Source organism: Xyrauchen texanus, chromosome 38 (assembly GCF_025860055.1).
Source record: "Xyrauchen texanus isolate HMW12.3.18 chromosome 38, RBS_HiC_50CHRs, whole genome shotgun sequence".
Taxonomy (NCBI): Eukaryota; Metazoa; Chordata; class Actinopteri; order Cypriniformes; family Catostomidae; genus Xyrauchen; species Xyrauchen texanus.
The window spans coordinates 18,314,242-18,340,111 of NC_068313.1; the positions used below are offsets into that span (position 1 = coordinate 18,314,242).

The 25,870-nt window shown below is 42.3% G+C and overlaps 1 protein-coding gene across 1 annotated transcript in view; it reads left to right on the top strand.

Annotated features, from left to right (window-relative positions):
• The first annotated feature begins 1,171 nt into the window (after window positions 1-1,171).
• LOC127631669 (pleckstrin homology domain-containing family G member 2-like) overlaps window positions 1,172-25,870 on the top strand; it is a 57,649-nt gene continuing 32,950 nt past the window's right edge. Inside the window, exons 1-2 of the mRNA XM_052109939.1 lie at window positions 1,172-1,753; window positions 19,892-19,969. Coding sequence (XP_051965899.1) covers window positions 19,921-19,969 — 49 coding nt within the window. The 5' untranslated portion in view covers window positions 1,172-1,753; window positions 19,892-19,920. The remainder of the gene's footprint in view (window positions 1,754-19,891; window positions 19,970-25,870) is intronic.

Below are 25,870 nucleotides of genomic sequence, written 5' to 3' on the forward strand. Positions count from 1 at the left end.
ACATTAAACATTGTTTTTTAAATATTTAATTAAATTACCTCAAAATCAAACTTAAGACATTATATGCAATGATTTCATGGATCAGGAATATTTTGCAGTGCATGAGAGACAGGTGTTAATTGTAAGTCCATCATTCACAACATCGTTTTCGAAGTCGTCAAAAATGAAAAGGATATTTCACCCACAAAAGTAAATTCTTTCATGATTTGCTCACCATACAGGCATCCCAGTGTATTATTTTCTTTCTTCTGCTGTACGTAAATGAGGATTTTTAGAAGAGTATTTCAGCTCTGTTGGTCTCACAATGCAAGTGCATGGTGACCAGAACAATTAAGGTCTAAAAATTGCATAAAGGAGGCATAAAAGTAAACCGCTCCAGTGGTTAAATCCCTCTCTTCAGAAGCGATATGATGTGGGTGAGAAACAGATCCACGTCTCCACCTTTGACCAGCCCTAACCAGTAGGTGGCTGAATATGACTTCCACGCCAGAATGTGGAAGTGAAAGTGAAAATATATATTTACTGTTAAATAAATGTACTGTTTCTCACCCACACCTATCATATTTCTTCAGAAGACATGGATTTAACCACTGGAGTCTTATGGATTACTTTTATACTGCCTTATGGACCAAAGTTCTGGTCACCATTCACTTACATTGTGAGGACCAACAGAGCTGAAATATTATTGCAAATATCTTAGTTTGTGTTTTGCAGAAGAAAGTCTTTCGCATATGGGATGACATGAGGGTGAGTAGGCTAAATGATGAGAGCATTATACTTTTTGATGAACTATCCCTTTAAATATGGTAACCTCTTATACCAGCCCATGTTGTGACATTTTTAAGTATTTGACAGGATCAATCCACCGTGGCATAAAACATTTATTGACCTCTTTGGCTAATTTAACGCGTTTTTAATAGCTCTACAAAACTTGAAATACGACCGCTGCACACATGGACACTTCCATAATATTAGAGCATTGGTGTTCTCTGCACTTGTCCCTCGTAATTATAAACGTTTGGGGGTGCCTGCTTATAGTCCCTACAGCAAGTGATGAATGAGGACAGCAGCAGTAAAGGAGTTAACGTTGACAGGAAGTTCAAGGAGTCCGTGTCTACTGGGGGCACGCCAGTTTCTCTCATTCTCCGCTCTCCGTTACCTTCAAGGCACTTGAAGTCTCACAGAAACTCTCCGCATCGCTCCAGTCTAAACTAGCTTCACATAAGTGTGATTTATAATGAATTATGTAATTCCTTATGCAGCCTAGTTAGTCTAAATGTACTCTAACTGTGCCTAAAGGAGACGAGAATGAAGATATCCCGTGCTTTATTTTAAGGACGTTGTGTCGTGTTGTTTTCACGAGCTCTAGACAACGCTTGTATTTCTTCCAGCTGTTGCACGCGCACAACGTATATAGTGAGTGACGCGTGACTGTTACTCATATATGGGACGCCGTCCACGTCAGTGGTAAATCCAGACGATGACACCTCATACTCAGCGGCGCGTCTCTCACGAAAGTTGGAAATTGAGCACGGGATTATCTTCCGTTGCTTAGGACAATACAATAAGTGAAGCCAAACCTCGGAGACGCGTTATTCAGTCAGTAATAGAGCGCAGGAATACTCACTAATGCGCACGAGCAGGGAAACTTCTCAACTCAAACTTTGCATCACAGTGGGGTATTGAGGTTGGAAACGGAGTGCGCACATTGGCTGCGTTTCTTTTGATGTCTTCGATCAGCACACCTGTAAAGGTAAGTTTGATGACTTGAGAAGTATTTCAGACATTTCAGTGTGGGTTTCTCTCGATAAAAGGCAAGCAAAACATGGTTTATATAGGCTATTTTATAAACACGATGGAAACAAACACCGAAAAGGCATTGCATTGAGTTCTAATTACTCTTTAAGTTTTTTTTTGTTAATAAAGTTATTGACTATTGATTGAGTTGTATATGTAAGAATCATATGGGTCTCTCTGACGAATCATGGGGATGATGTTCTGAAATTTTCCTCAACAAATCCTGCTTCTGTTTGAAACAGAAGGGATACAGGGATAGTTCTCCCAAAAATTATAATTCTCTCATTATTTACTCACCCTCATGCCATCCCATATGTGTATGACTTTCTTTCATCTGCTGAACATAAATTATGATTTTTAGAATATTTTTTTAGCTTTGTCGGTCCATTCAATGCAAGTAAATTGGTACCAAAACTTTGAAGCTCCAAAAAGCATAAAAAGGCAGCATAAAAGTATCCATTAAACTCCAGTGGTTTAATCCATGTCTTCTGAAATGATAATCTGTGATTTGAGTGAGAACAGACCAAAATATATATCCTTTTTCACTGTACATCTTGCTATGAATTTAAGATCGATTACACTTCCTAGTGTTGACAAATGCACAAAGCACTAAATGGCTCCAGAAAGTGTTATCGAGCTTGAAATCATGATTGCCAAGGAGTCAGCTGATGTGATGATGATCTGTGGTGAAAAATTAGATACATTTTGGTTGGTCTGTTCTCTCCCAAAACCGATTAGTTTCAGAAGACATGGATTAAACCAGTGGAGTTGTATGGATTACTTTTATGCTGCCTTTATATACTTTTTGGAGCTTTAAAGTTTTGGTCAACATTCACTTGCATTGAATGGATTTACAGAGCTGAAGAATTCTCTTTATCTTCATTTGCGTTCTGCAGAAAATAGAAAGTCATAGGTATCTGGGATGTCATGAAGGTGAGTAAATGATGAGAGAACTTTGAGTTCCTTATTATAATTTTTCATTAAAAATACAACATGCTTACAATCCACAATATGGGCTTAACCCACTGCTCATTGCTTCAGATGTGACTTCAGCAGTATTACCTCAGTCTTTAACTCACAGCACTGGAAAACCCTTCAACATGGGATTGCTTTCAGCATCAGATCTTTTGTCAGACATTGAACGTTCACGCTTTCCAAGAGTTCTTAACAGTCCCCCTCTTGTTCAACAAACACTATTTTCTTTAGCAACTGGAATGCTGACTATTTGGGGTGGACAAATAAAACTTCACAATGAATCCCGTCTGTTCTCAATTTACTCACTCATTATTTACCAGGGAATACAAACTCACTGAGAGGATGTCAGACTCATTACACGACTGAAAATCTGTATTTGTAAATATTGCCTGCCTTTTAGTCCAAACAAACTATTAAGATTGATCAGATCATTGAAATTAATCTATTGATCAATTAAATCAGTTGATTGACAAAAGCTTACTTTATGCCCCCAGGTTCTTCTTTTTTTTCTTCTTTTTTTAAACGCTGAGCCTTTGCTTTTTTGGTTTGATCTACGCACAGTTGATTGATATTTGCCTGTAGAGCTGTGGGTTCATATTTATTTTCCCTTTAAACATGCAGGGCACAAATGTTTAAACATGCAAACACAAAAGTTATAAAAGCCATCACACTGACCAGCTGCAAGGTCTAAAATTCCTAAAAATGTCAACACACATAGATTTGAACTCTGAGGACTCATTCTCTGCAAATGACAGTTCTGTAATTTTCCAACTCATTATGTTGTTTTGATAATTGCAGCATTTCTCTGGGCAAAACAATCTTAAATATCGCCCATTTGGGTCTTTGGGGGAAAAGGGTATTGTTTGGCTGTTTTCATCATATCAAAGAGAAGAATGGGTTCGGGATTGGTCATGGAATCTGAACTGAGAGGCAGGAAGTCTGCCAAACCCTCCCTCTGGATTTTTGGACCTTTGAATGTGAAGGTTAACATGCAAAGCTCTGTTTGCTTTGAAAGCCAACATCCCCTTTTCACCATCCACTTATTCACTTGGAAGACTGTCCTTGCTAATACCGGTCTGCTGCTTAGTTTACCATGAATTTAGCAGACAAATCCCCTCTCCTAAGTGCTCAGAGGGAATAAGCCAAAAACCTGTTTTCTCCTGATGCACCCCAGCTAAAAGAATTTAGGCTGATGAGCTTCCCAGCTCCATTTTCTGCGTCCTTAACCAGCCCATGTCAAGGATGCAGTGATATGCACTAGTGATATGGTTTGGTTCAGCCACCAAATCAGACAGAAATAAACTACAACGGACAGTCAAGACTAATGAGAGGATTATTGGTGGCCCCCTGCACACCCTCCAAGACCTGCACGTCTCCAGATTGAGGAAACATGGAGGTAGAATCACTCCACACGCCCTACCCTCCCCACCCTCCGCCCTGTCACATTCCTCCCTCGTTCTCTCAGCTCCCCCACTCTTTCCCTGGGGCAGGTCATCCCCATCTACCTGGATTAGGGAGGGAAACAAAAAAAAAGTGTGGCACCTACACGCCGGTTCTCCGATACGCCGTATCTTGGTCCTCGGCCACTCCTCCAACGGACGACAACCGCGCCTCCCCGGATGGATCGGAGGCAGTCTTCCGGCCCCTGGAGGACTGAACGCCCCGCCACATTCTCAGGAAACAGAACGGGTCTCCCCCACCCCTGGCAGCAGTTCTCCCGCTCCAGGCGGTCGGCCAGGAGCCCCTCCCTGCTCGCGGTCGACAGTCTCATATCCAGCCGCATTTCAGCGGCTGGTAGGGGTCTCCTCCACTCCGGCAGCGGCCCTGACCACTCCAGGCGGTCGGTTAGGAGCCCCTTCTCCTTTCGCGTTCAGCGGCCATTTGTCTGCTCTCAGGCGGCCGTGCTCCTCCGTCCTCTGGCGGATGGCTGCAGCTGTTCTGTTGGGGTGGATGGTAGTGGCGAGGACTCTACTACGGCGCATCCCTACTCCTTCCCGGGTTTCGGCACCAGTTTAAAGGGATTAATGGGAAGGAGATATACCGGCTTGAAAGTATAAATAGTTTAATATAAAACTTAAATAATAAAACAAACACACAAAGGTGTCGGACAGCTGTCTCTCTCTCTCTCTCTCTCTCTCTCTCTCTCTCTCTCTCTCTCTCTCTCTCTCTCTCTCTCTTTCTCTCTCTCACACACTGCAGCTTCCAGTCGGTCCTTATCCCTCTCTGAGGCTTGATTAGCCTGATTAGGGACCGGGTGTGCGGAATCACAACCCAGCCCCGCCCTGTCACAGTATTATAGCGACTGCTTTGAATATGACACTTTTATACAGTAGTAATATTTTGGTTTCGTGATGACTTAAATTTCAAGCATTTAGTTGAATAGAGCTCATGTTTCAGTGGGACTTTTATTTTGAAAGATCTTTGAAGTTTTTCCTGTATGTGAAGTGTGTGTGTGTGTGTGTGTGTGTGTGTGTGTGTGTGTGTTTGTGTGCATGCCTGTGTGTGTGTGTGTGAAGGAGATGAAAGGGCAGAGAGGTGCCTCTTATTCATTCTGTACCATGCAGCGCATGTGAATTTATATTATTTAATGAAATGACATCCTTCTGCTATTTAATGATCACACTTGGCCATATAGAGGCTTTTTTCTTATTATTTTCAAATGGTCTTCGTTTTAATGTGAAAAATCTTACATTACATTTTGCTAATGGCAGCATACTTTAATATGTACCAAAATTAACAACAAGATGATATCAAACCTTTTTAATTTTTTTGGTATCGCAATATTTCGTTAGAACTGGTATACTTGTCACGAGTACAAGCGGCCGAAATGGGCTTCCTCAGAAGGGTGGCGGGCTTCTCCCTTAGAGATAGGGTGAGGAGCTCAGTCATCCGTGAGGAGCTCGGAGTAGAGCCGCTGCTCCTTTGCGTCGAAAGGAGTCAGTTGAGGTGGTTTGGGCATCTTTAAAGGATGCCCCCTGGCTGCCTCCCTAGGGAGGTGTTTCAGGCACGTCCAGCTGGGAGGAGGCCTCGGGGAAGACCCAGGATTAGGTGGAGAGATTACATCTCCACACTGGCCTGGGAACGCCTCGGGGTCCCCCAGTCAGAGCTGGTTAATGTGGCTTGGGATAGGGAAGTTTGGGGCCCCCTGCTGGAGCAGCTGCCCCCGCGACCCGACTTCAGATAAGCGGTTGAAGATGGATGGATGGATGGATGGATGGATGGATGGTATACCGCGCAACCCTAACTTACAATTGTTCGTTTGTGTGCTTATCCTGGATGTCTCAACCGAGTGGAGAACGTGAGATTATGTCGGTATCATGGCAACGCGAATACGTCACACAAGAGATCTCGTGGACTCCACCCTCTCACGCAGCTTACACTCACATTGGATTACAGTTAACAAGTACTTCAATATTGATCTTTTTTCACACCAGAAGTGATCGTATCGCTTTAGAAGACATTAATTTAACTGATGGTATCATATGGATGATTTTTGGAACTTCAAAAGAGAAATCTCCATTCACTTTCATTTTAAAGACCTACTGAGATACATATTTTTTTCTTCAAATGTGTTCTGGTGAAGAAAGTCATACACTCCTGGGATATCATGAGGATGAGTAAATAATGAGAGAATTTTAATTTCTGGGTGAACTATCCCTTTAAATTAGGTAGGAGCTGTATTTTATGCTGCTTGTTTATATAGAAAATAGCTGCCCTTGAGCATTCCAAAGATGGCCGTTGTGTGGACTGACTTGCCTTGAAAGTGACTTTGGTGCAAGTGCTCAAATTCTGTGTATCTTAAAGGGATAATCCACCCAAAAAATGGTGGGTGACCGGTGACCGGTGACCGGTGACAGAGGCAAACATTCTTCCCCCAACTTCTGTTTGAGTTATGGCGAAATAAATATAAAGTCATATTGGTGTGGAACAACATGAAGGGGGAGTAAATGTTTGCAGAATTTTAATTTTTTTGGGAGGAAACATTTCCTTAAGTGTCATTGCAACACTGACCTTTATTCAGTGTATTTAGGTTTTAAAGAAGTTCTCTTCATAGAGTTCTAGTACGAAATCATTACCATTGAAGACCTATCTTTTGAAAAGTTAGATAAAATCTACCATGTCACCATTTCAGATAAGAGCATCTGCCAGGCAGATGTCCTTGCAAAGGTTTTGATGGAGCAAGTTTACTGAAAACACAGGCAGATTCTTCCCCTCACTGACCTCTGAAGCCCCCAACTTGAATGCAAGAGCAGTTCCTTAGCAGCCAAGAGGCTAACTTTACACACTTCTCCCTCACACAGCGACATTTCCGACACTACACTGGAGGTGAAAGGAGCTGGAAGCTGTTCAAAGAGTTCATTGGTTTGGGAGTGAGTGAATTTGGGGGTGGCAGAGAAAAGAGAGTGAACAGTCATTTGCTATTCAATGGTGACATAGTGGGTGTGTTGGTGAGCATTTCCAAATGCAGGTGTGTGTAAATGCACAGCTGTGAATGCTGTCCTCTGTCTGGTGTCTCAAACCCGAACCGTCTTTCTGCCTGACTTGGCAGTGTCCTCAATGAGTAATATGTCCACACCCTTTTTCTTGTGTGTCTCTGTTAAATGCACACTAACAAACACCCCTGCCCATGATCACCCCAGGTTTCTTTCTGCACCCCTGCTGTATTTTTTCACCAAGGTCAAAGTTCCAGACAATTCTCCATCATTCCTTTAATCTGCACTTTGCCATGTCTGGATCGTTATCCATTAATCTCTGCTAGTCACTTTATCCATCTCCTTTCATTTCTTATCGTTGATCTCTGGTGGCATTCCTCTTCATAATATATGGCTTTTTAACTTCCCAGACTCAGTACATAATGTATGACACAGCTCTTCCTTTTCCTGAAAATGAGAAGTCCATTAACCCCCCACCCCCCTTTCCATCAGTGATAAATTGATGAAGCTGCATGCTAGTTTGTCACCTTGCACTTTATGGATAGACACTTATTATTTATTGACACCATTTGTGGCACAGCTTTCCTTCTATAATTAGTTACATTCACTAAAACAAAGGGAATTTTCCTGGTGGAGCAGGCTAGAGCTCAAGGCTAAAGGCCTCCTAGTAGTGTTTTTCTTTTTTTTTATAGCCCCACTCTTCACTTCAACTGATGACAATTTTATTGAGCCTTAGATCTTGGATGTTACGGCCCTGTTGGCCAAAACTCTTTCTCCTCACTTTACGCTCTCTGGGGAATTATTGCCTTTCTGTCCAATTATGACACATCTCGGAAGAACCATGAAAATGTTTCTTTTTAACTTTGATGTAAGCAGCTTTCCATTTGTCAATATGAGGCCCCTGGCCCTCTTTCATAATAAGCATGTCAAGGAATGCCCTAGTCTTGCTGGCCAGTTGATGACCAAATATTGTTTTTTTGAGTGGATGCTCTTGTTTCAGATCTCACATGGATTGTACTACTGATTTACATGGTTTTCTCACAACTAGTGGATCATCTCAGACTGTCTAATGATAGACCAAAGTCTCAAAGCTAAAAAATATGTGCTGATCATTAAACATCTATTTAGAAACATTCAGTTTAATCCAGGGTCATAGGAACTATCTGAAAAGGGGGACACTAGAGAGTGCAACAGTCTGATTCTGGACATAAAATTCCCTGCAACAATGTTTGTATCTTCGGGACAAATTGAGGGGTCATGAGGCAACGGAACAGTCAATGTAGTATTTGTGTTACTTCTCCAGCGTCAAACAAAATCATAAACAAAAGGGCTCCTAGTGGCCAAATATATACACAAACCATTTCGATGAGAGTACACATTAACAGTATTGGAAACACGCAGCCAACTATCTCCACTGTCTCTCTCTGCTAACTGATGTGTCCTGTCGGCCTTTTCAGGTCTCCCTCAACCATCACTATAACAAGATACAGGTGTTGAGATAATATCAGCCCAGGTGACGCGCCTTACCGCTCTCCCTCTCCCGCAGACAGATACACGACCATGACCCATCCCCTCAAATCCCATAGATTTTTTACATAGGTTAACTGACTTTTAAGAATAATGTATAAACTTTTAAAGGCTAACCTACTGTGAACTTAGGTTGATTGATGGTATGCTTTTGCTGAAGCCATCAGTCTGTTATTTTAACATCATTTAAAAAAGAAATCGTGCTGAATAGTGGAACTACTGGGAAGAACTACACTAACAATTAATCCTGATGAGAAATATTTACCAATCCAAGTCGCAACATACAAATCGCGGCAAAATAACTCAGCAGCGACCACCTACTACCATGACCCGGTGTTAATGATGCCTTGTGAATGAGTACCTACACTCTCAAACTGCTTATATATTTGTGGATATGTGAATACTTCGCAATAAACTAGGGCTGGCAAATTTAACACATTAATTTCTGCGATGAATCTTTTTTGTTTAACGCATTAAATATTTGAGTTGTTACTGGCAGGCTACTCAGCCTAACAGGTTCCAATTAGGGTGGGGTGGGGTTAGGGCAGGAGCAAACCCTGTCACTTTTGTACAATCGGCAAAACTTCACCAATGTTTTTCTCAACATTCTGTGTCATATATACATTTTCAGGATTTACTCGCTTGACTCAACTGCACATCCTCTCACAGAAACTGATTGTGTGAAACAGTGCATGCTTCTTCAGTGCGTGCGACGCATGCCCCGGGCATAAAAACAGGGTAGCGCGTTTACTGTACGGACAATGAAAACTTCATCCCCAAGCGGGAGCGACTGATGGACAAGCTGCTGTATCTCTTCGCATTGTGCAAAATCGCTCACTGACTTTCACCTGGTCCCGTTTCAAAAGCTAAAATGCCCAAGAGTAACCCAGCATGTGCGTGATAGATACTGAGAAGGACCTGTCCGTTCAGCAAGCTACTACCAGGTATACTTGTAGAGAGACTGAATGGTAGACAGAGAAAACAATAGTTTTGATATTTTAAACTTCAGCAGTCAGTATGTTTTATATCTGTATGTATAGTGTATAATAATGCATTGGCAATGTGTACTTAAGTTTCTCTTGCCAATTAAGTTTGATATGAATTGAATCTGCCCATTTGATCCTATTATAAAAAATAAAAAAAAGCCCACTGGAAAACGGCTGAAGATTTTGCCCAAATTGTTATTACATGTCCCCTGATTTTATGGCATGCATACATACAAGTCCTGTAACAATGTGTGTAATTAACTGTAATATAAATAAATAATTTGGAAATCATCAGAAAATTACAACAAAGGCTCCTCCAACTCTTCTTACTACACGTGATTGAGGACCACATACAGTGTGGCCTGCATTACTGTCCCCCCTCCTCACTGCCCCTTAGCTTTTATGTCTACCACAGCAGCCATTTATTTTCTCGTATGTATAAGTGCATGTGGCCACCCCAACCAAGCCTTTTCCATTGTGTTGGCACGTCCTTTGTTGTCTAACTGGACAAGGAAGGGACTAAAGAGACTGGTGCTGGCGGTGGGCAGAGATGTCATCAAGAGGAGGGTTGGAGAAGTGTATGGCAGCACTGAGGCCCGGCTTCACAGGGAAATGCGAAGGTCAGCTGAAAAAAAACAAAACAATAACCTTCAAAATTCTGTGTGGATAGACAATAGAGCAGCAGGGACAGTACTCTTCCCCCTCCTCATGTGTTACAATAGTCATGCTTCTGTTTTCTATGTTTATTTATGTGTTTGGGTGTATCAGCCTGACCTCGCTTTGTGAACAGATCAGCTGTTGAACATCAAAAAACATCTTCAACCTTTTACACATACACATAGAACCTCTGGTTCTATGTGTCAGGGAATTGTAGTGAGATGGACGTAATGTTTTGGGTGTGAGAATGTGTTTACAGTTGTAACCTACTGTAGTAGGCTCTGTTAGTAATATTTAATCATATGCTGATTATTCTTTACAGATTGACATCACGATGATTTAAACCAGAAAAAGTTTAACTCTGTCCATCTTTCTCCTTGCAGAATAAATAAGAAAAAAGTTAATGACTATATGACACGTTCAAAAAATCTGCTCTGTTAATCATACCTGGGCTGTTCTGTATGTTATCTGTAACTGTCAGTGCACTGAAATTACAACACAAGAAGAAAACTCCTTCACACTAACATATTATTGCCGTCCAATTCTTCAACCATTTAGACATGCAAAAGAAAAGTCCCCACTCCACACACATGTGCAGGCATGAAATTGCACACAACTGTCCAGCTGTGCTCTCATGTAATAGGACTCTGTCAGCGGTTAGTTTTGTTTCTTTGTCTGTCAAAGTGTGGAGAATATGGATGCACCTGGAATGATGCCACGAGAGATGCAACTGTAATGAAAATTACAGGGTGGAAAGAAGGCCTCCTTTTCTAGATTTTTCATTACGACGAAGTTGCAATTTTGCTTGAGGAAAATGTCAGGGTGTTTAGAAGACGTCCTTCGACTCAGCAACCGGCTGCTCTGCATTAGGGAGAATGGAGTCTTGCTAACCTCATTCTAACCTCTCTGCTGGCTAACCAGATGTTGGCTCAATTCCACTTGGCCTCAAATATACTTGGTGTCCCCATCCCCTTACCCCTCCACCCCTGATGGAACCATTTATTCACTATTAGAAACCATAGTTTGAAAGGGGGGCAAACAAGTAAATTTTTACCACAGTTCCATTTCAGGAATTCTGGAATTTCACAGCAAACAATCACTGGAGCCAAAAACGTATACATGGGGTTTAACCACAAAGAGTTGTTGGGTACAACAACTTTCATGCTCACAGTTACAGGAAGTGAGATGCCTTTAATGAGGCAAAGCTGGAAATGGGCCCTTAAGGACCCAGGGGACTGCGGTGAGAAACACTCTGAAGGACAGTGCATGGAACAGTTCCAGGGTCATTTTTAATTTAGTCTAGTTTCAAGACGTACAAAACAGATCATTATGCTTGACTCAGAGCTGCAAGAGAAGTATGGAGGCAAACAGAGCTGCCTAAATAACAGGAGCTATATCATTCTCAGACCACTCTCTTTTGGGTGGGCCATGATGGTGGACTAATTTGCAACTGAGTCAATTAGTGAGGTGAATTACATTGCTTACAGCTTGCTGTGCTTTAACTTTTAGACAGTTTGCATGGTAAAAGTTTCATATTTAATTTGAGTTGAAATGTTGTAATCCGAATGTTCTGGTGCCCTGACATCGACCCCATTCTGATAAGTTACTGAATTGGGTATCACCCTTCAAACATTTTGCATCAATACAAATGTGTTTACCTTTTCCTGTGCTGCTATTGATCTTTATAGGCACAGATTCTGTAATCGCATACACATCAACAACGATTAGTTTGATTTAGAGGTTCGAATATCCCTCTTAGATTATAGTTTTACTCCATTAATGGTTAAGTTTAGGGTTTTGGTTAGGACATATGGTTAATAAAGTATGCATTCCTCTATGTATTACATCATATATATATATAGAAAAACAACTTTCTTTACAACTCGCTTTTATTACCACATTTCAAATGGAAAATGGAGCTCTCGCGTGCTTAAATATTCATCAACACTTCCAGCTTTGGCCACTGAGAGCAGTCATTTAAATTTCAGTAAGCACAGACCAAAGAACTTTTCAGCGGAATAACTTTTGACCTACTACTAGTTAAAAATAGTCCAACTTTAAAACATTTTGATTCAGGACCACTGCATTCTGTTCCATCTGTTGCAAACACAAAACACAAATGTGTCAGATTGGGGTCACATAAATGCAGAACCACTCTAATTATGCAGGTGTAACCATTCTGGCTTGACTTGTTTTGAGTGGCATGGGAGGCGGGCGTGCTAACAAGGAGGCTAAAGGCTACAGCTTCTAGCATCAGTCGTTAGTGCGCCTCTTGAGGCCAGGGGAGTGAGGTTAGCCACATACCACACAGCTATCACGTACCAGCTGGCACCCATTACACTGATGTTCCTTAGAACATCTTACATGGATCTGCTCCAGCATACCTAAAATCATTTCTGCAGAACTACACTCCCACTAAGGAACGTCGCCTTGTCGTACCAACACAAAGAGGCACCAAAACACTTTCTCAGACTTTGTTTCATCATACCATGGAGGTGGTTTGACCTTCCCAACTCCATCCGTGAAGCTGACTCACTCTCTGTCTTCAAAAAAATGACTTAAAACACATATTTTCCATGAGCACTTAACCTGTCACAAAAAAAAAAAAAAATCTTGTTGCACTTTAATCTGTTTTGTGTACTATTCTGATGCTAGTGAAACTTTGTAGTATGGCACTTTTCGTACCAATGTCTCCTTAAGATGATTCGCTTGTTTTCCTATTTTGTAAGTCGCTTTGGATAAAAGCATCTGCCAAATGAATAAATGTAAATGTAAACTGATTAATTAAATTCAAGAACTTTATTGTCCATCCCCATGGAGGGGTAGAAAATTGTCTTTAGACAGAGGCTCAAACAAACAACAAACAAGACAGACAAAATTAATAATAATAAAACACAACTGTTGTAGTAGATCTATTACAATTATCTTAAGATCCTATTTAAAATTTTAATTGCAGTAGGGATAAAAGTCTTAGTTTAGTTAATCAGGTTAATCTTAGTAACCCACTAAGATTAACTAAGTAGTCAATCAGGCAACCCACCACCAACTAGTCGTTTTTAAATATATGTTGCTTTGTACATTCCTGGGTTACGTATATGATCCAGGACGGACTATTTCTGACTAGATAATAGAGACCTCTTTATTCTTTAGAGATTCATAAATCAAAGCATAGAAAAGGACTAGTGTCAATTATATTGTAAAACATCAGAGCACAGGGAGAATGTAGATCTTCTACCCTATGCTGTGAACTATTTATATCCATTTCTGAGTTATGGAAAAGGGCTGAAATGTTTTAAGCATTTCTCTCAGATATTCTCTCAGAACTCTCCTGCTGGAGCTTTCCTCTGAGGGATGGGCAAAGGGAGCCTGCTGAATGAAGGCCGGGGCAGGTGACATAGGGATGTGTCTTATCAGGATATCATAAACATGAATACTTCATAGAGGAGCCCTGTCTATCCCGATTGTTTCCTTTTCCCAAATCTCCAGCACCAATTGCACTGACAGGACACATGCTCAACATTTGGGAAAGAGTTGCAGATTTTTGTGTCTGCACCAAACATTACATAGATTTCAACGAAACCCTCTGATGACAAGGGATGTGTCTTATCAGGATATCATAAACATTAATACTTCATAGAGGAGCCCTGCCTGTCCCGATTGTTTCCTTTTCCAAAAGCTCCAGCACCAATTGCACTGACAGGACACATGCTCAACATTTGGGAAAGAGTTGCAGATTTTTGTGTCTGCACCAACCATTACATAGATTTCAACGAAATCCTCTGAATTTCCAAGCTCTTATTTTGCTTGGAGCAACTTGTGTTCTCTATCTATCACTCACTCGACATTGTGTCAATGTAGTGACACTAGGGGTCACTCTTGGGAGCCAGAGACACCTCTGATCTTTGATAAAAGGCCAATGGGAATTGGTGAGTGGTATTTGCATGCCACTCCCCCAGACATATGGGTATAAAGGAGCTGGCATGCATACTCATTCAGACTTTCTCTTCGGAGCCAAGAGGTCGATGATTCAGCAAGCAGAATTTCCCGTGGCTTCCATTTCACCTCTGCTAGATCCTTTGCCCAGCTGTTCTCGGCGGTGAAGCAGCAGACGGAGGCCATCCAACACATTCTGTCCCAGCCTGGCTCAAGATCCCGCACCTTGTCTGCACGTTGCAAAGGGAGTCCCCCTGCGGCGGCTGCACCGGCTCTGCCTCGGCCCGCCCCTGCTGCCCCGTCCGAGCTTCGAGCCCCCCGCAGGAAACAAACGCAACCCGGCTCACAGCCGCCTGCTTGATGAAGAAGACTTCTAAGCACCTCTGAGACGGTTGACCCAGGGATGAGAAGACCTGCTGTCCTGGAGCTGGTACACAGACCACTCCATCCCCTGGTGGATGGCCGGGAGGAGAATCTTTTGTTTCCTTTTTATTTTGTTTTACCGCACATTCAAGTAGCTAAAAAAGAGCGGTTCTTCCATTCCCTGGGTCACATAACCAGTGTGTACGGCCATCACCATGACCACCGTCCACCAGCGCACCAAGCTGTTGCACAAACACGGACGGTTTCGACTGACCATGGGGAGGGCCCAAACCACATCAATGTGGCCTCTCTGACGCAAAGGCGCATTCTAGCGAGTGTCTGGCATCAAGATTGGGTCGCGGCAGAAGACTTGAAGGATGTGTACTTCCATGTCTCGATTCTACCTCGACACCGACCCTTCCTGCGGTTTGCATTCGAGGGTCGGGCGTACCAGTACAAAGTCCTCCCTTTCGGCCTGTTCTTGTCTCCTCACATCTTCACGAAGATCGCAGAGGCTGCCCTTGCAATGCTAAGGGAAGTGGGTATACGCATTCTCGACTACCTCGACGACTGGCTAATCATAGCTCAATCTCGAGACGTGTTGTGTGCACACAGGGACATGGTGTTCTCGCACCTCCGGGTCAACTATGAAAAGAACAAGCTTCTCCCGGTTCAGAGTATCTCTTTTCTCGGTTTGGAGTTGGACTCAGTCTCAATAACGGCACACCTCTCCAAAGAGTGCGCCCAGTCGGTACAGGCCTGTTTGAAGGCATTCAAGGAGAAGACAGCGGTTCAACTGAAACTATTTCAGAGGCTCCTGTGGCATATGGCATCCTCAGCGGTAGCCACACTGATCGGGCACTGGCCACTTCAGCACTGGCTCCGGACTCGAGTCCTGAGATGGGCATGGCGCTACGGGACACATTGCATGGCCATCACTTTGATCTGTCACCGCCTTTTCAGCACTTGGAATGACCTCTCATTTCTATGGACAGGTGTTTCCCCTTGAAGAGGTATCCAGGCGCATCGTGGTTATGACTGATGCCTCCAAGATGGGCTGGGGCACTATATTTAATGGGCACGCTGCTGCCGGCTCCTGGACGGGTCCACGGCTACGTTGGCACATCAGCTGCCTCGAGTTGCCTGCTTGCCCTGTGGAGGTTCTGGCCGTTGATCCAGGGCAAGCATGTGCTGGCTCGAACAGACAACACGGCAACGGAAGCACATATCAACCGCAAAGGGGGTTTATGCTCCCCTTGCATGTCACAACTCACCCGCTGTCTCCTCCTCTAGAGTCAGCAGCACCTCAATTCGCTGTGAGCCACTCACATCCCAGGCGACCTCAACACCACAGTAGACACGCTGTCACGGTAGGTCACCGACAAGGGAGAGTGGAGACTCTGTGCAAGGTCAGGGAGGACGAGGAGCAGGTCGTCCTAGTAGCACCCTACTGGACCACCCAGACTTGGTTCTCAGACCGCATGCTCCTCACACCAGCCCCTCCTTTTCAAATTCCCCTGAGGAAGGACCTTCTTTCTCAGGGACAGGGCACCATCTGCCACCCATGACCAAACCTCTGGAACCTCCATGACTGGCCCCTGGATGGGACGTGGAAGTCCTCAGTGGCCTCCCACCTGCTGTGGTAAACACGATCACTCAGGCTAGGGCCCTCTCTATGAGGCGCCTGTATGCCTTTATGCCCTTATGTTGCTGTGTCCGGTGTGTGCTTTACACATCTATTTGGACCGCACGCAGAGCTTCATAGCCTCTGAGCAGCTCATTGTCTGCTTTGGCGGACAGCGGAAAGGAAGCGCTGTCTCCATGCCGAGGGTCACCTCCCTTGAGCTGAAGACGTGCGTTGTTGATTCCCAGTAGCATTCACAAATGTGTTCCCTTGTTGACTTCCTCCTAGCCCCGTGGCAGGTGAGTTTGCAGAGAAATTCACTGCCTGCTCAATACATGTCAAGTCAAGTCAAGTCAATTTTATTTGTATAGCGCCTTTCACAACACACATCGTTTCAAAGCAGCTTTACAGAATATTAGCATTAACAGACGATAAGAACTGTAATGTCTATAAAGTCGATTAATCATCATTGTGTAATTTAGATAAAATACGAATTTTAATAGTGTTTATAAATAATTAAATGATAATTGTATTAATAACCCCAGTTAGCAAGCTGTAGGCGACTGTGGCAAGGAACACAAAACTCCATAAGATGTAGATTAATGGAGAAAAATAACCTTGGGAGAAACCAGACTCGCTGTGGGGGCCAGTTCCCCTCTGGCTAACATTATGAATGTAATGTAAATATTAATTATGTATAGGTAAAATCATGGTTTAAAATTATTAAACTAAGTGATAAGGGTCATTGATTAAACATAGATTGTGTTTGAACTGTAAGATTAATGACCAAGATCTTTGAAGTCAATCTTGATTAATTGCAGAAGTTCACATAGATGCAATTGTCCTTGTTAATTGGCTGATGAAGGCTTTTGTTGGCAATTGTTAGTCTAAGCATTTCATTTCAGGATCGTAGTCCATAAATAGACCGAGGTGATGCAGGTTGGAGTTGGCATAATTTCATCCTCTGAAGTCCGTCATAATAGATTGAAGTAATGTTTGGCTGGCACTGGCTGCATTTAGTCATCATCATTCTGCGACATGTAGCAGTGGAGTCCAACATGAAGCAGGAATGGTGCTGGATCCAGCCGGTTCTGGTGACCTCAGGATAGGAGTCCCGAGGTTGAGACAGGGAAACAAATAAAAAGATGTAAGCGTAGATGCCATTGAATTTATTGCAGAGTTAGAGATCATGCTCAATGTTTCTGGTTTCTGGTTCCGGCAGACCCAACTAAAGCAGCCTAATTGTGGGATAAATTAGGTGTACGCCTGGCTAAATAGATGACATGTGCTATCTAAGCCCTGTGCTGGGAGTACAGAGGCCCTCTGCCCCAGTCACCATGTTCGTAGAGCCTCCTCCTCCATTGGGTAGGACCTAGCATTGGACTTCTCCACATGACATACTTCCGACTAGACTCGGCAAGACCATGTGATCTCCACTCAAAATACCCCCCCCCCCCCCTCTCTGGGTGGGGTGTGGTCTCCGTGGTGTCTTCCCCTTGGGAGTTACTCATAGTAGCGTCAGTGGAGGTTACGCGCTGGCACGGTGCGCTGGCTACGCGGCACACAGTAGTCTGCCCATCTCGCAGCGCCAATCCACGTAACACAGTTCAGCTAGTTGTGCTGTTTTTGTAGTGGAACCCTAGTGTCACTACATTGACACAACTTGTGAGTGACAGATAGAGAACGTCCTGGTTACTTCCGTAACCTCCGTTCCCTGATGGAGGGAACGAGACGTTGCGTTCCTCCTGCCACAAGGCTGAACTACCCGCTGAAATTGCCGGGACCTTATTCTCGGCTCCTCAGCACAAATCCTGAATGAGCGATATGCACGTGTAACCCGCGATTCTAGGTAAGTGCAACTGATAACTAATTTGATTAGCTATGAATTAAAACTGGGCTAATATCAGAAACTCTAGGTATACGAATACGGAGCCTGAAATAGTAAACGGTCAGCAGAGAACAGACAACACAAAACAGGTAAGTTTGACAAATATATTATACAGAATTATAAAACGGTATCTCCAAACAAAAAGTATCTCTTTGTGAGATTTTTCCAAACAGAGTTAAAGAAATTAAAGTTGCTTCCTTTTGAGTCCATGAAAGTTCTTGGTGTGTGTGTTTCTTAAAGTATGTATGTTCTTCTCACTACCCGGGTAGGTTTATGTGTGAAATTATCTGTATCTCAAATGAAGGAACAGGATAATGATGGCTCCAAAGATGCCACAGTTGGCCACACCAGGCTCTTGGTCCGTTCACTGTCGACTTCTGCATTTGGCTCACCACTGACTGCCAGGGTCTCTCTCTTTCTAAAAAAACAATCTATGCATACTGTACAGGATGCATTAGTTATTATTGTCTCATTTCTGTTTAAATCCGATCAACTTATCTCCATTCAAATGTCAAATCAAATATAACCAATTGTAAAGTATATAAATACTCTAATCATTATGTAAATGAATATGTACACATCACACCACATAAGATAGGTCAGTTCGAAGGAACAGACAATCAATCAATCATGTACTTCAATCTCACAGCATAGAAATAAAATCATGAGATTTCTGAAACCAGATATTTATGTTTTTAACCTTTTAAATCTATTTATGCATCTTAATAACATTTTAAACATCACATTTTAACAGTTAAGATGAACTTCTGTTTCTCATATCCGTATCAAACATGTATATTGGCAATTAAATGAACTAAATCACCCTTATCTTACATATGATAAACAAGAGGATAAATACCCCCTCAATCAAATGACTTCTAATAAAAAAAAACAGAGTATAAAGGCACATTTAGCGATGTGAATACTATAAAAAATCTGCTACAGTGGTGACTAGCTTAACTGAGCTAGTAGCAGAGCTAAAATCAAAACCGATTCACATTTAAATGCTAGTGATTAGCACATGGCTAGCGTGATTCACAATCTTTTATAAGCATCTTCAACAACATAAAACAATCTGAATCTGTGTCTATATGGTATCCAAAAGCAAGAATTAGGGGCACAACTCCGTTTTGTTTTTAAAAGAACATCCTTACTGGAGGTATCTTGAGGAGCTCACAGAGTCTTGTGGCTCAACTCACTCTCTCACAGCTTTCAACCAGTCCTTGATGCTTTCTCGCAACGTCTCCACTGGAAGAAAGGAAAAGTGAGTGTTGCTAGAAACACTCCCTCTGGCGGAGTAGAGGATTGCTCTCCAGTAACCTTGTGCGCGTTACACACGCTAGCTCCTTTATACCTGTATGTCCAGGGGAGTGGCATGCAAATACCACTTGCCAATGCCCATGGGCCTTTTATTAGATTAGAGGTGTCTCGGGCTCCCTAGTGTGACCCCTAGTGTCACTACATCGAAACAACATCTCGTTCCCTCCATCTGGGAATGGCGGTTATGGAAGTAACCAGGACGTTTGCAACCGAAAGTGCATGTGTTGATCGATAGCTTGAATTATGGAATAGTTTATTCCAAACCAGAAATCTTTTAATTTTCAATTAATGGCATTATTTTGCACTGCCCAGATTGTTACACAACATTATTAAACTTCTTGGTCAAGTGACATTTTTCTCACTTTAACTCTTTTCATGTGTTTTGCAGGTTTCTACTTCCTCTGATATAATCACACCATGCCTGAGGGGGCGGGCCGCAACAGCCTGAAAAAAGCCAGCAACCAAGGTCAGATGTCAATCAACTAACATCAGTTAGGACATCAGAGGGAAATGACACTCTCCCAATCAAACATTACTGACAGGAAACATGCTCTGATTTTGAAGTTAGAATATAATAAAATCACAGCCTGTGTTGTGGGTTAGTTCAAACCCACAAAAGAGTGTCTGGATAAAGGATTTGGCACAATTTTCAATGGGGATAAGCCACCAAGCATTCCCAAGATAAGAGTGTGTATTAGGAATGCAATGCTTACAATTATCAGGTTATGAATTATCATAGGTGGTCTCTCTCTGAGAACTGTTGATATTTTTGGACCACAGCTTCTCCTACTTTACAAAGAATGGTTGCATACATTATCAATTCAAACAAACTGACAAAGACTGTTGGAAATGTACTGACAATCACTATTGTTTAGGGCTGGTCACCTCTATTTGGAATGAGCTCTCTAAACAATTCATGATAGCAACAGTTCTGATCATGCAATAGCAATAAAGAGGCCAAGGGGCACATTTAAATTTGGAAATACATTTTCCATGTCAATCAGAAAATGGAACATGTCAAGTTGCTGTCAGTATACTGTACATTAATTCCTAAATGAGCAATTTATCCCTAATTAAAAATGACAGCATGACCCTAAAATATATTTGGCCAGATTTTAAACCATATCCAGTCAACCCCAAAAGTCTGAAGGAATTTACTGGACAAAATTAAATTAATGTTTTGCTTTTAATACAAGTTAAGCTCAATCAACAGCATTAGTAGCTTAATGTTGATTACAACAAAAAGCAATATTGACTCGTCCTTTGTTTATTTTATTTTTATTTTATTTAATAAAATAATTTATTTAGCAAATTTCACGATTACAGTATGACACTTACACTGGAATTGAGTGGGGCTAGTCCATAAACTTTAAAATACACACTGATTCAAAAGTATTGTCACAAGACGTACACATTATGGGCCCTATTTTAAGAGTTAAGTGCAGGGCTATGCCATAAGTCATAAGCGCGAAGTCAATGGGCATGGCCATGAAGTTTTGGTATTTTGGTCCAAGCATGTGCTGTCTATGAGCAAGTGGCATTGTGCAAAGTATGCACAATGTGCAAATGAGCTTGATCAATTACAATTTAATTCTGAGGTTCTTCTCTGGGTTTTCCACTGTCTATTATATAGTCCATTCCTCAAGCACCAGCAATATAAACAAAGACAGCACAATTACAAGTTGGTAGTCTAAATGAACTGTATACAAGAATTTAAAATGATGTTCTTTCGTGCATTAACTGCGTCCTTGAAAATCGTCAGGCATATCTTATTAAAGTGACATGCTCCTTTTATACATATGGAAATGTTTCTCATCAGGATTTGGATGTAGTTGTAATTTGGATGTAATTTCCAGACTATTGAGCGCACCTGAATATAAGCCGCACCCACTGAATTAAAAAAAAAATATTATTTTGAACATAGAAAATAAGCCGCACCTGTCTATAAGCCGCAGGTGCCTACCGGTACATTGAAACAAATGAACTTTACACAGGCTTTAACGAAACACGGCTTGTAACAAAAATAAATAGGCTTTAACGAAACACGGTGTGGCAGCGGGGCGTGGTCAAGCGCCCGTCCGGAGAGAAAAGCGGTAAGGGCGCTTACATCAAGTGCTGAAAACTGTCACACTGGTGCCAGTGTGACAGTTTTCCCAAGAAGGACACGTGAAGCAGGGCACTTGACGTTCCAGGTAAGGCTTTTAGTGGCCACAGCAATGTTTACAATCAATTTTATAAAGTTTCTCAATTCTTGGTCTTCTATGCGCCAACACTAGACTGACGTGTGTCTGTCTGTCACTCACTCTCTGCTGCCTTTTTATGCCGCTCTCCCCACGCTTACTGAAATTAGACACAGGTGTTAGACATTAGCTCAGGTGTAAGTGCCCTTACCGCTTTTCTCTCCCAGACGGGCGCTTGACCACGCCCCCGCTGCCACACACGGCTTGTAACAAAAAAATAAAAATTAGCAGTAAACAGTAGCCTAGCAAGAAAGTCATTGGTCACTATCTTCCTCCTCTTGAGCACATGAAACCACTGAAGTCATCTCCTTCGGTGTCGGAGTTGAATAGCCTCAGCTTTAGTTGTCTTTTTGCACTGATTCAATTCCTCACGCTGCTGTTTCCACCGTCTCCCGTGCAGCAGCTCTATTTCCTTTTCCAACAGCCAGATCAATCGCCTTCAACTTGAGAGCTGCATCATATGCATTTCTCCGTGTCTTGAGGGTGACAAAATGACTACCATAATCTGAATGATGGGAAGTTTGAGCGCGCTCGATTTAATCTAAACAGTAAACAAAAAAGTTGTTTGACCTTAACCCATTCGGCAATTTCATTGGTTTAATGAAAGCTTCATGCCGCCAAAAAACTGAGCACGTCACAGAATGTTTTTTTTTTTTTTTTTAATTAACATTTGAAAGCAGGAAACATCCATATATTAGCCGCGTCGTTGTTTAAGCCGCGAGGTTCAAAGCGTAGGAAAAAACTTGCGGCTTATAGTCCGGAAATTACAGTAGTATTAACACTTATTGTATCGGCACACACTTCACTGCTATTGGTCGATTTTGAAAAATGTGAACTAAATGAAAACATAATCGGGGGCCTGGGTAGTTCAGTGGTAAATACACAGGCTACCACCCCTGGAGTTAGCTAATTCGAAACCCAGGGCATGCTGAGTGACTCCTAACAGGTCTCCTAAGCAACCAAATTGGCCCGGTTGCTAGGGAGGGTAGATTCACATGGGGTAACCTCCTCGTGATCGCCATAATGTGGTTCGCTCTCGGTAGGGTGCATGGTGAGTTGTGCATGGATGCTGCGGTGGATAGCTTGAAGCCTCCACACACGCTATGTCTCTGCGGTAATGCACTCAACAAGGCACGTGATAAGATGTGTGAGTTGACAGTCTCAGACGCGGAGGCAGCTGAGATTCATCCTCCGCCACCCGGATTGAGGCGAGTCGCTACACCACCATGAGGACTTAGAGCACATTGGGAATTGTGCATTACAAATTGGGAGAAAATCCCCCTGCCAGTTCTTGCTGTGAGATGTTACCCCACTCTTCCACCAAGGCACTTGCAAGTTCCCGGGCATTTCTGGGGGAATGGCCCTAGCCCTCACCCTCCGATCCAACAGGTCCCAGACGTGCTCAATGGGATTGAGATCCGGGCTCTTCGCTGGCCATGGCAGAACACAGACATTCCTGTCTTGCAGGAAATCACGCACAGAACAAGCTGTATGGCTGGTGGCATTGTCATGTTGGAGGGTCCTTTCAGGAGGTGTTGACATTGCCTGCAATGACAACAAGCTCAGTCCGATGATGCTGTGACACTTGTGATGTCTGCTAAGCACCTGCCTTACAACAGGCCTACAAGCCCTCAGTCCAGACTCTGTCCCGCAGGTGTGATATTTGGATATACCGATCCTGTGCAGGTATTGTCACATGTGGTCTGTCAATGCGAGGATGATCAGCTGTCCTTCCTTTCTCCCTGTAGTGCTGTCTTAGGCATCTCACAATATGGACATTGCAATTTATTGCCCTGGCCACATCTGCAGTCCTCATGCCTCCATGCAGCATGCCTAAGGCACATTCACGCAGATGAGCAGGGACACTGGGCATCTTTCTTTTGGTGTTTTTCAGAGTCAGATGAAAGGTCTCTTTAGTGTCCTAAGTTTTTATAACTGTGACCTTAATTGCCTACCGTCTGTAAGCTGTTCGTTTCTTAATGACTGTTCCACAGGTGCATGTTCATTAATTGTTTATGGTTCATTGAACAAGCATGGAAAACATTGTTTAAACTCTTTACAATAAAGATCTGTAAAGTTATTGGGATTTTTACAAAATTGTCTTTAAATACAGTGTCCTGAAAAAGGGTCATTTATATCTCAGGAAAATAACAAATTGCGCTTTTGCACCACTTCATTAACATACAATACACACACAGTTTGCGCACATACACCCACAATAGCGCAAACACTCCCACCCACAAGCACTTTTTGTTTTTATTTTTTTTATTAGAATTAGCTCTTCCACGAAAATTGGATAAGATGCTGTGCACGGTCATTGCACGTAGTGCTGTGCTTTGCACACTCACGAAAATAGAGCCCCAAATGTTTTATGATTTGATGTGATTTTAGTGTGGTAAAATGAGGGACCGGTAATATTGCACTTACCAGGTTACAGGGCTTACCACTGTTACATTGTCATGTCAACAAAGGTCTAAAATTGGATGTAACTTTACACAGATAAGGATAGTAAGCAATTTAGTAACACATACTTTTTTTGTCTTGTGGCTATACTTTTTCATAAAGTGTGGATTTTAAAGTTTATGGACTGGCCCCATTCACTTCCAGTGTAAGTGCTTCTGTTACGACCAATGGCAGTTATGGACCCAAAAGCAGAACACAGACACAGAGAAGGAAGTTGGGTCAACGGGTTTATTACAAGTTGTTTGTAGACACAGGTAGCATAAAACGGGCTGACGAAGGCAGTAGCAGAAGACTAGCCAGGCTGGTGATGAGGGGCTGAGTGGAGCTGCTGGCAGGCCCGGTGAGTCAGGTCCTGGAATATAGGAGACACTTGGGTTTTACACACAAAAGGCAAAACTCCAGGTAGATAGAGCAGAGCAAAAATCACTTAAAGGCCTAAACATTAGTACCACACTGGCTGATGGAATGATCTGGCGACTGGTGACCGGAGAACCGGGGTTTAAGTACTTGCAGGCTGAAGAGGAACAGGTGAGTTGGCATACAATCAGGAGGAGGAGGAGGAGCCGAGAGGAGCGCCACACCCAGAACAAACCACAATCACAAACAAATGGGGGGATAACAAAAGACATACATTGATAACATCAAGGAGAGGGAAATCAAGGAAACACAAAGTAATGGGGAAAAAATAGGAGCCTTAGCCCAAACCACGACAGCCTTAATGACACGTGACATTTTCTTTTCTTTTTTTAAATAAACAACCGATGAGTCAAAATAATTTTTTCAATTATTTATGTTAAACACGTAACGTTTCCTTAAATAAATAAAAGTGTTAAGAAATAATTGAGTATATAATTAAATGTTGCAATAAATGAATAAATAATACGTTTATAGTTTTGTCTGTTGTATCTCTATACAAAACAGAATTTAAGAACATCAAATTAATAAAGAGGTCATGAATACATCTTTAAACATTTGTCGTAAATCATGTCAGCTTGTCCTCAGCTGGTAAATGTTGACTGGGTGGATATGAGTGCTGAGCACCTTTGGTGAGAACTGCCTGTTTCTGGTTTCACCACTTCCTGCGATGGAGTTGTCAGGTGCAGACTGGTACGGCACACAGGAAGTATCTCAACAGACGGATGAGTACCTAGATACTCTGATACAGATAAACAGTCACTGTTTGCAGCTCAGCTCCAACTTGTACTGTTATTTTGTGGGGCCATCAATCCAACAGTAAAAGAGATACAGTAGGTAAGCCTAAATCTTCTCCATTAAATGTTTTTGTTTAGTTTGCTGATGTCAGACATTCCTACTTTAAAGTAGTTCTGAAAAATCCCTCTCTTAAGTTATAGGTGTTCAAACATATGTAATGGATGAATCTCACGAAATCTGTCAAGAACATATCTGTGTCATGTTTCACCCTAAAATCAAAAGAAAGTAAGTGAAGAAAATGAGGCCCATTTTTGATTTTTGTTTTGCATTGTGGCATCATTTAACAATTAACAATTACAATTAAGCTCAATTCCCTCTCCAATTCTTATTACTGTATTGTACAAATATCTCATTACGATAGTGTGAAGAAATACTGTACATTTGTAATGCATTTGTACATCATGGTAGTATTTGTTAAACTACCGTTAATTTGTACAAATATGTACATTTCA